We start from the raw sequence: 11,115 nt of genomic DNA on the forward strand, positions 1-11,115 counted from the left end.
TCCCGTCCCGGGGGGGGGGCGGGGGGCGGGGGGTGGAGGATTTCTCCCCAAAACTTGTTCGGGGGGCCGAACACGTTGGCGCTCGGCCCCCCGAAGTTTCGGGGAGAAATTCTCCGCCATCCCTAGTTATATTGTAAAACACCCTAGAGAAACTGCAGTCTTGAAAGCTGGCTGAGAAATATATTAAATAAAATAAATGAACAAATTTGGATTCCAAATTTGCTTCCAGACAAGGCTTTTATATTGCAAACTCCCTCCCCCACCAATGGAAAGTTATAGGGGTCCAGATGATGATATCTTCCACTTCTATCCCTCCCCTGATTTTCCAGTGCTTCTTTATCCTTTATTCCCCACCCCACCCCGGAAATAAATCTGATAAGAAAGAAAACGTGGAATAGCTGCACAATTCCTAGGGATGTACGAAATACTTACCTTGCTCCATTCCGGGGCATCATTGGGGGAGGGAGGTGCTCTGTCCCTCCCCCTGGAATCCTCCCCAGCCAGCTCCACTCTGGAGCAACTCCATGGAGCTGCCAGCTGGGGCCAGCCACAGCTGGAAATCCAGACACTGCGGGGCTGCTGCGGCCGCAAATGGCGGCCGCTATGCCGGCCGCCATTTGCGTGGCTGCCAAGCCTTGATAGGCTATGTAAATACTTACGTAGTCTATAACAGCAAAGAGCAGGGGCACAAGTGGCATAGTGGCCGCCATTTGCACCCCTGCTCTTTGCCGTGATAGGCTATGTAAGTATTTACCTAAACTATCACGAAAGGCAGCCACACAAATGGTGGCCGCTACGACAGGTGCCATTTGCAGCTGCAGCAGCCCGGCAACGGCCGGGAGACTAGCTGGAGCTGCTGTTGCCGCATTCACCACTGCCAGAGCCACCGTAGCTGCCGCATCCACCACCAGGTATGCTCCATCCTGGGGGGATTCCACGGGGTGGCGGGGGGGAAGCCGTTCTGCCACAGATTCGGGGGGGCAGATTCTAAAGTATCTGGCCTCCCTGGAGTCCATGGTGGAATTCTCTGACATTCCTAACAATTCCTTTTCAATAGTAACATTTGGAGTCCTCCATCCGGAAGCCCCAAAGAGTAATCAGAGACTCATCCAATGAGATTTCCCGGCCCTGCCATTGTGCATAAAAAAAAGCTTCCCTTTAAACAAAAGTCAACAGGCTAATTGGGACTAGAGATCCCATTCGATCTTTTTCAAACTCTATAATTCTTTTCATAGAATGATAGAATTGTAGGTTGGAAGGGGCCTACAAGACCATCGAGTCCAACCTCCTGCTCAATGCAGGAGTCCAAGTCAAAGCATCCCTGACAAGTTGCTGTCCAGCTTCATCTTGAATGCCTCCAGTGTGGGAGAGCCCACCACCTCCCTAGGTCATTGGTTCCATTGTCATATTGCTCTAACCGTCATGATGTTTTTCCTGATGTTCAGCCAGAATCTGGCTTCCTGTATTTTGAGCCCATTATTCTGTGTCCTGCATTCTGGGATGATCGAGAAGAGATGCTGGCCTTCCTCTCTGTGACAACCTTTCAAGTACTCAAAGTCCGCTATCAGATCTCCCCTCAGTCTTCTCTTCTCAAGGCTAAACGTGCCCAGTGCTTTCAGTCTTTCCTCATCGGGCTTTGTTTCCAGTCCCCTAATCATCTTTGTTGCCCTCCTCTAAACCTTGTCCAGTTTGTCTGCATCCTTCTTAAATTGTGGTGCCCAGAACTGGACACAGTACTCCTAGTACTGTTTCCAGTACTCCTCGTCAGAGAATTCTCCTAGTCAGAGAATTCCGCCATGGATCTCAGTGAGGCCGAATGCCAGTGCATTCAGCCCCCCGAAATTCATGGCAGAACGAAGCCCCCCCGCCCCACAAAATGGGCCCGGAACGAGGCACCTACCTGCTGCCGGCTGCACTGACTTGCAAATGGTGGCCGCATCTGCGGCCGCCATTTGCTTCTTCCATATAGCCGTGATAGGTTACGTAAATACCTACGTAGCCTATCACGGCTAACACTGGGATGCCATTTTCATCGCTGCGGAAGCTGTGATAGGCTATGTAAGTATTTATGTAGCCTATCATGGCTTAACTAAGGGAATGCAAATGGAGGCCACCATTTGCATTCCCTTTTTCTGGCCATTTTAGCCTACATAAATATTTACTTAGCCTATCATGGCAAAATACAGGGATGCAAATGGCGACGGCTACAGCAGCTACCATTTATGTCCCTGCAGTCTGCCCAGTGGCTGGATGTCCGGCTGTGGGCGGCCCCGGCCAGTGACTCCATGGAATCTCTGCGGAGCGGAGCCCCCTGGAGAGAATTTCAGGGGGAGGGACGGAGCGCCTCCCCCCGACCGTGAATATCATCCTTTGAAAAGGTAAGTGACATTCATACATCCCTAAGTACTCCAGATGAGGCCTAACCAGTGCTGAACTAGTACTTCCCAGGATTTGGAAGCTATACTTCTATTAATGCAGCCCAAAAGAGCATTTGCCTTTTTTGCAGCCACATCACATTGTTGTCTCATATTCAGCTTGTGAGCAACAAGAATTCCAAGATCCTTCTCACTTGTAGTATTGTTGAGCCATGTATCCTCCATCTTGTAACTGTGCATTTGGTTTCTTTTTCCTAGGTGCAGAACTTGGCATTTATCCCTATAAAATTTTACTCTGTTGTTTTCTGCCCAGTGCTCCAACCTGTCAAGATCACTTTGAATTATGTTTCTGTCTTCCAGGGTATTAGCTATCCTGCCCAATTTTGTGTCATCTGAAAATTTGATCAACATTCCCTGCACCTCCTCCTCCAAATCATTAATACAAATGTTGAAGAGCACTGGGCCCAGGATAGAGCCCTGCAGTACCCCACTCGTTACCTCTCCCCAGTTGGAGAAGGTCCCATTGATAAGCACTCTTTGAGTCCAATTCTGCAGCCAACTGTGGATCCACCGGATCGTTGTTTCATCTAGCCCATTTTCCACTAGTTTGCTAATCAGGATATCATGGGGCACTCTGTCAAAAGCTTTGCTGAAGTCTATGAAGCTTTCCATAGACACAAATACTCCTAACATGTATTCCTTGATGCTCCTTCTCTTTATTGCTAGACTGTGCCTTGGTCCAGATGCACTGAGAGCTGTCACCCTGGATACAACAAGGAGGCCCAGGAAGGAGAGCCACCATGCTGCTATGCTTGTGCTCCATGTGCAGAAGGAACCATCTCCACTCAGGAAGGTAGGAGACATCAGAGGAAAGGGAATTCCTTGGGAAATAGGGCAAATATTTAAATCTGTCCACACACTGTGTTTGTAATCGGCGACTCTCTTCCAGATCCACCGATCTTCTGAAATTAGTCATGGGTGGTGACCGGAGACAGGGCCTTTCTGGTTGTGGCATGCTGCCAGTAGAATTCCCTCCCCAGGAAGGCTTACCTCCTGCCCACTCTGATGTCATTCCAGTACTCGGTGAAGACATCCGTATATACCCAGCCATTTCAGCACATTGAGTGAACCTGATTTTAATGATGGCTGCATCCATTCTATGGAATTTGGATGTTCTTCTTTGTTTCATTTTAATTGCCATCAATTGCTCATCTTCTACTCTATTTTATTATTCTGGTTTCTAAAATACCTTGATTTTTTCCCCTGTTCAAAATCCTTGAAGTTAATTTTCAGTGAAGATTTTAAAGATGTTTTTGAACTCGGATCCCTTTTCAGCTTCAGTATTTTTAATCCCAACCATAAATTCCATACCGTGAGTTGAAAGAAATAATCTCAAGAGGTAATCCCTGGAGCAAGGGAAGGTCTCAGCATACTCATTTCCTAGTTTAAACCACAGTTTTCGTGCTCTGCTTTCTACATGATTAAAACAGGCCCATCTCTAAAGGCATGGGTCTGTCTCTGTTATTCATCCAATCTCTTTTGCAGCATGCACAGTGAAGTTTATACAATTCTCCTTTCTCCCAAGGAGCCCCATTTTTCCAATTTAAATCAACACACACACACACACACACACACACACACACAAACACACTGCTTTTTATCACTGATTGGGACAGGGCAGTATTTACAGACATGGGCCCTTCACCTTTGTAATTAGGGATGGATGGACTCACCTCCATCCATCCTTGTGGGGCGCTCACTGAACTGCTGCCCGCTCCTGCTTGCTGTGCCATGGAAGCCATTTGCGTGGCTGCCTTTACCATGATAGGCTATGTAAATACTTATGTAGCCTATCATGGCTGCCTGCAAGGACTCAAATGGCGGCCGCTACGACGGCTGCCATTTACGGCTGCAGCAGCCCAGCCATGGCTGGCAGGGAGACCAGCTGGAGCCGCTGCCACTGGAGCTGCCGCCACCGCCGCAGCATCCGCCCCAGGTAAGCTCCGTCCTGGGGGGATTCTGCGGGGGGGTGCGGGGTGCAGGAGGCCATTCCGCCACGGATTCCGGGGGGCCGGATTCCAAAGAATCCGGCCTCACTGTAGTCCGTGGCAGAATTCTCTGACATCCCTAGTAAATGTAGTCTTGCGTAAATGGCGGCTGCCATTTAGGCAGCATTACATTTCCAGAAAACCCTGATCCACTATTTTTATGCAAAATGGCGGCTCTCTAAGGGGATGGGCAGCTGCTGGGAACTTGCAGACAATGTGGTGCTTGGCAAACGGGATGGTAAGTGCATGTAGGGATGTCAGGGAATTCTGCCACAGATCTCGGTGAGGCTGAATGCCAGTGCATTTGGCCCCCCGAAATCTGTGGTGGAACGGCTTGCCCCCCCGCCCCCTGGGATCCCCTCCAGGACGAGACTTACCTGGGGCAGATCTTCTGGGCAGCGGCGGCTCCGGCAGCGGCTCCAGTGGCGGCGGCAGCCAGTCTTCCGACTGGCTGCCGCCGCCGCTATTTCCAGGCTTGTGGGGGGGGGAAAAAAAGATGTGATAGGCTACATAAAGATTTACATAGCCTATCATGGCTAGGTTTTAAAAAAAAGACAAAAAAGACGTGATAGGCTACGTAAATCTTTATGTAGCCTATCATGGTTGGGGGTGGGTTTAAAATAAAACATGTGTACGCAAATGGCGGCGGCTACGGCCACCGCCATTTGCATTCCTTCTTTTTGGATGTCTTAATCTATGTAAATATTTATGTAGACTATGACGGCGAAAATCAAAGGGAACGTAAATAGCGTAGCGGGAGCTATTTGTGTCCCTTTTTCATTCACCGTTTTAGCCTACGTAAATCTTTACGTAGGCTAAAACGGGGAATCAAAAGGGGACGCAAATGGTGCCCCCTATGCTATTTGCGTTCCCCTTGATTTTCGCCATCATAGTCTACGTAAATATTTACGTAGATTAAGACAGTAAAAAGAAGGAACGCAAATGGCGGTGGCCATAGCCGCTGCCATTTGCATACGCATTTTTTTTTTGTTTTTTACCCAGAGCCCTCCACGGCCGGAGATCTGGCTGCGGACGGCTCTGACCTGGCCGGGCTGGGCCTGGCTGGCTGCTCCGTGGAGCTGCCGAGGAGCACAGCCAGCCGTTCGAGGATTCTGGGGGGAGGAATGGAGCGCCTCCCCCCCAGGCAGGATTCCGGGGGGAGGGACGGAACACCTCCCCCCACCATCAACATCATCCGCGAAAGATAAGTCACTTTTGTACATCCCTAAGTGCATGGTGGCTCGGCAAGCAGTTTCTGGGAGGCTGAGCAGGGGGTGGAGAGTCCACTGGATTGGCCTTCTTCTACCTTTCCAGTTGCCAACTAGAAATTTGGTTCTGGATTGCTGAAAGACATATTGGGTGGGCAGAAACCTGCAGAAACAGACTTTTTACCCTACTTTTAGACACCTCTTGTTACCCTAGGCCTTAACTGTGGACATGGGAAGGCTCTGGACTCATGGAGCTGCTAGCTGCAGGTAGTAACAAACATGGATGTAAGTCCATCAGAGCCTGCCAGACTGATGAAAAAGCTGGAGTGCTGGGCTTGGACTGGGGAGGCACAAATACAAATCCCTGCTCAGAAACCAGGCTTTCGGTTGTGGGTACCTTCGTACCTATCTTAATGTACCTCACAGCAGCATTGTGAACATAAAAACAGGATAACCACATAGACGCTATGGTGAACAGTGTTTGGCTTAACACAGTTGCTGCTCCATACATGGAGAACATAGGAAGATGGAGTTCTACCAAGTCAGCCCATCAATTTCTCTAGCCCAGTATGGTCTATTCAATCTGACTGACAGTAGCTCTTTAATATCTCTCAGAGACCATTTTCTTGGCACCATTAACTGATATCCTCCACTGGGGATGAGGCCACAGATTAAATCTGCTGTCACAAAGTAGGTCTTCTACTAGGGAATGTTCGCCTCTCTCCCTGCCCTACTACACATTGTTGTTCCTTACCTCTCCCACATTGATGTAATAGTTCCTAGTGTAACAAAACATCCTGTTCTGGATGTACAATTGATGCTAGTGATGTTGAAGTCACTCTCCTTCTTTTCAGATGCAGCCCATTGCACCAAGTGTCCAGAAGATCAGCATCCAAACAAGGCCCGTGATCAATGTGTCTCCAAGGATATAACCTTCCTTTCCTATGAAGAACCTCTGGGGATCATCCTGGCTTCCTTTGCCCTACTCTTATCTTTAACAACAGGCTTTGTGTTAGGAATCTTCATTAAATGCCTAGAAACTCCAATAGTCAAAGCCAACAACAGGGACCTCTCCTACATTCTCCTCATCTCCCTCCTGCTTTCCTTTTCAACCTCCTTCCTGTTCATTGGCTGGCCAAGGAAAGTGACGTGCCTTCTCCGACAAACTGCTTTCAGCATCATCTTCTCAGTTGCTGTCTCTTCTGTGTTAGCCAAAACAATCACTGTGGTCTTGGCTTTCCTGGCCACAAAGCCAGGGAACCAAAGGAAGAGATGGCTGTGGAAGAGTCTTGCAAACTCCATTGTAATTTCTTGTCCCACTGTCCAAGTTCTCATTTGCTCCATCTGGCTAGGGATTTCTCCACCATTCCCAGACTCTGACATGCACACCCAGCCTGGACAGATCATCCTGCAATGCAATGAAGGGTCTGTCGCCATGTTTTATGGTGTCCTTGGCTACATGGGTTTCCTGGCTGCTATCTGTTTCACAGTGGCTTTCCTAGCCAGAAATCTGCCTGGGGCTTTCAATGAAGCCAAACTGATCACCTTCAGCATGCTGGTCTTTTGCAGTGTTTGGGTGTCTTTTGTGCCCACCTACCTGAGCACCAAGGGGAAATACATGGTAGCTGTGCAGGTCTTCTCTATCTTGGCCTCCAGTGCTGGGTTGCTGGGCTGCATCTTTATACCTAAGTGCTACATTATAGTATTGAGGCCCGATCTGAATACAAGGGAGCATCTCATGGTGAAAACTAAAAGTGGCATCTTATAAGACCAATAGATAGAGAAGAATTCTACCCCCACCACAATCTGGATAAGAATCACATGTTCCGATGGAGGCAAAGGAATTATGGAACAGATCCAGGGCCTGTTCCTTTCTTGAGGGTCGCAGGCACAGTAGATCCAGAAACAGAGGGAGGCCTTCATCGCAAAGAGGGAGAGCCCTGGAAAAAATACATTTTTTAACCTCCTCCTCATGGGATCATGTTCCTTTTGCAGTGGAGAAGGGGAACTATTACTGCAATAAGTAGTCTCAAATTTTTCTTTGTTAGATGAGGACAGAAAGATGCATTAATGTGGCTTTGTGTGTGTGTGTTTTAAACAGAAGTTATGGATTAGATTATGCTGGCTATTGCTGACTGAAGCTGGAGTCTAAAACATCTGGTGGGCACAAGTTATCCACCCCTGGATTGGGAGGTACTTCAAGGTACCCTGGGTGGTCTTGAAACAGGGACCAGGTGACAGAGTCCAAGCGCCTTCCTTGTTTCACCAGACTGGAGCCTTGCATGGGGTGGGAACTGCTGGCATGATCTCATAAGAACATAAGAAGAGTAATGCTGGATCAGACCAAGAGTCAATCTAGTCCAGCATTCTGTTCACACAGTGGTCAACCAGCTGTTGACCAGGAACCCACAAGCAGGGCATGAGAGCAACAGCACCATCCCACCCATGTCCCCCAGCAACTGGTGTACATAGGCTCACTGCCTCTGGAACTGGAGGTAGCACATGGCCATCAGGACTAGTAGCCATTGATAGCCTTTTCCTCCACCAATTTGTCCAGCCTCCTTTTAAAGCTATCCTAATTGGTGGTCATCACTACATTCTTTGATAGCAAATTCCATAGTTTAACTATGCACTGTGTGAAGAAGTCCTTCCCTTTATCTGTCCTGAATCTCCCACCAATCAGCTTCATAGGATGACCCCGGGTTCTAACATTTTGAGAGTGGGAGAAAAATGTAAAGAATACATTCTCTGCATTTAGGCTGCATTTTTGCTGACCTAAATGGTTACATTTAAGCTAACCTAACAGCTTTACTGCCGCAAATGGTGTAGTGGATGCCATTTGTGTCCGGAGTTAGTTAGCCCAGCGAAGTGATACAGCATGGCACGGTAATGGTGGCCGGCAACATTGCCAGCGATGCAGATCCAGAGGCTGGCTCCATAGGATCGATGCGTGGAGGGATCCGGCCCAGATGGATTCCGGGGGAGGCGGAGGTGAGTGCTCCATTCTGCCATGGGCCCCAAAGGGGCCAGATTCTTGGAATCCGGCATCATTGGGGTCTGTGGCAGAATTCTCTGCCATCCCTAATTGAACCACATTTGCCATTTGGATGCCCATTCTCCCAGTTTCAAGAGGTCCTTTTAGAACTCTTCACAATCCATTTTTCTTTTAACCACTATAAATAATTTAGTGTCATCTGCTAGGGATGTACGAAAGTCACTTACCTTTTCGATGGGGTAATTCGCGGTGGGCGGGAGGCACTCCGCACCTCCCCCCAAAATCCTAATCCGGCCGGCTCCGCTCTGCGGAAATTCTGCAGAGCTGCCGGCCAGGGCTGCTCGCAGCTGGACAACTGGACAGCTTGCAGGCAAAAACAAAAACAAAACAGCATACACAAATGGCAGCGGCTACGACGGCTGCCATTTGCGTTCCCTTTTTTTTGCTGTTTTAGCCTACATAAATATTTACGTAAGCTAGCTATTACGGCGAAAAAAAGGGGAATGCAAATAGCGTAGTGGGCTCCATTTGCATTCCTTTTTTCCCCGCCGTTTTAGCCTATGTAAATATTTACATAAGCTATTACAGCGGAAAAAAAAGGAACGCAAATAGCGCCCACTACACTATTTGCATTCCCCCTTTTTTTTGCCATAATAGCTTACGTAAATATTTACATAGGCTAAAACAGCGAAAAAAAGAGAACGCAAATGGCAGCTGCTGTAGCCGCCACCATTTGCATACACTGATGTATTTTTTTTAGCTTGCCGTGATAGGCTACGTAAATATTTACATAGCCTATCACAGCCTCCACAGGGACACAAATGGCATCCCTGCATTAGCCGTGATAGGCTACGTAATTATTTATGTAGCCTATCACAGCTATGATGAGGAAGCGAATGGTGGCCACAAGTCAGCGCAGACGGCAGCAGGTAAGTGCTCCATTTTGCATGCCTTTCATGGGGGGGGTTCGTTCTGCCATGGATTTCAGGGGGACGAATGCACTGGCATTCGGCCTCACCGAGATCTGTGGCGGAATTCTCTGACGTCCCTATCATCCGCAAACTTAGCCACTTCACTGCTCACTCCTAATTCCAGATCATTTATGAACCAGTTGAAAAGCATTGGTCCTAATACAGATCCCTGTGGGACTACACTATTTACTTCCCTCCATTGGGAGAATTTCTATTTATTAGGGATGGCAGAGAATTCCGCCACGGATCTCGGTGAGGCCGAATGCCAGTGCATTCGGTCCCCGAACTCCATGGCGGAATGGCCTGCCACCCCCCCTGCCCCCCACGAATCCCCCACGGGACGAGACTTACCTGGAGCAGATCTTCCGGGCAGCAGCGGCTCCGGTGACGGCTGCGGCGGCGGCTGCGGCGGCTGGTCTTCTGACCGGCTGCCGCTGCCATTTCCAGTGTTAAAAAAAACACAAAAAATGACGAGATAGGCTACGTAAATATTTACGTAGCCTATCACGTCTGACTTAAAAAACAACAACAACGCTTGTACGCAAATGGCAGTGGCTATGGCCACCGCCATTTGCGTCCCTGCTAGCCAGCGGCCGGATGTCTGGCTGCTGGCGGAGCCAGCTGGTGGCTCCATGGAATCCCCAGAGAGCGGAGCTGGCTGGCCAGGATTCTGGGGGGAGGGACGGAGTGCCTCCCCCCCCAGCGGAACCCAGCGGAGCCAAGTAAGGCCAATTTCGTACATCCCTACTATTTATTCCTGCTCTGCTTTCTGTTCTTTAACCAGTTACTGATCCATAAGAGGACCTGCCCCCTTATTCCATGACTGCTAAGTTTGCTCAGGAGTCTGTAGTGAGGGTCTTTGTCAAAAGCCTATTGGAAGTCCAAGTAAACAATGTCCCACATCACCTCTATCTAAATGTTTATTGACACCCTTAAAGAACTCCAAAAGTTTAGTGAGACAGGACTTACCTTTGCAGAAGCCATGTTTATTCTTTTTCAGCAGTGCTGGTCCTTATATATGCTTATATCTTTCGTAATGCCTTCGACCAATTTACCCAGAACAGACATTAAGCTAACTGGCCTGAAATTTCCTGGATCCCCCCAGATCCCTTTTTGAAAATTCGGTTATATTGGCTATCTTCCAGTCCTCTGGTATAGAGACTGATCTTAGGGACATGTTGCGCATTTTGGTTAGAAAATCAGCAATTTCATATTTGAGTTCTTTGAGAACTCTAGGATGGATACCATCTGGGTTCTGTGATTTATTTGCTTTCAATTTATCAACAAGGTTAAGAACTTCATCTTTTATCACCAGTATGTGCCTCAGTTCCTCAGACTCCCTTACTGGCTACATCGTTTCAAGCACAGGTATCTGTCCTGTATCTTCTGCAGTGAAGACTAGGGGTGGACGAAAGTCACTTACCTGTCCTCGAAGGACGTTTGCGGTGGGGGGGAGGCGCTTCGCTGGTCCCCCCGCGAAGTTCAGGCCGGGGGGGGAGGCTTCCCGCCTCGGCCCGG

At 48.7% G+C, this 11,115-nt stretch overlaps 1 protein-coding gene across 1 annotated transcript in view; it reads left to right on the forward strand.

Annotated features, from left to right (window-relative positions):
* Window positions 1-6,688, forward strand: part of LOC146356368 (uncharacterized) — a 62,266-nt gene extending 55,578 nt beyond the window's left edge. The window contains exons 3-5 of the mRNA XM_084832604.1: window positions 2,235-2,378; window positions 3,102-3,228; window positions 6,486-6,688. Of these exons, the coding sequence (XP_084688730.1) occupies window positions 2,235-2,378; window positions 3,102-3,228; window positions 6,486-6,563 (349 nt within the window). The 3' untranslated portion in view covers window positions 6,564-6,688. The remainder of the gene's footprint in view (window positions 1-2,234; window positions 2,379-3,101; window positions 3,229-6,485) is intronic.
* The last annotated feature ends 4,427 nt before the right edge of the window (window positions 6,689-11,115 follow it).

Source organism: Heloderma suspectum, chromosome 2 (assembly GCF_057233095.1).
Source record: "Heloderma suspectum isolate Gila_16-S chromosome 2, 16-S_ref, whole genome shotgun sequence".
Taxonomy (NCBI): domain Eukaryota; kingdom Metazoa; phylum Chordata; class Lepidosauria; order Squamata; family Helodermatidae; genus Heloderma; species Heloderma suspectum.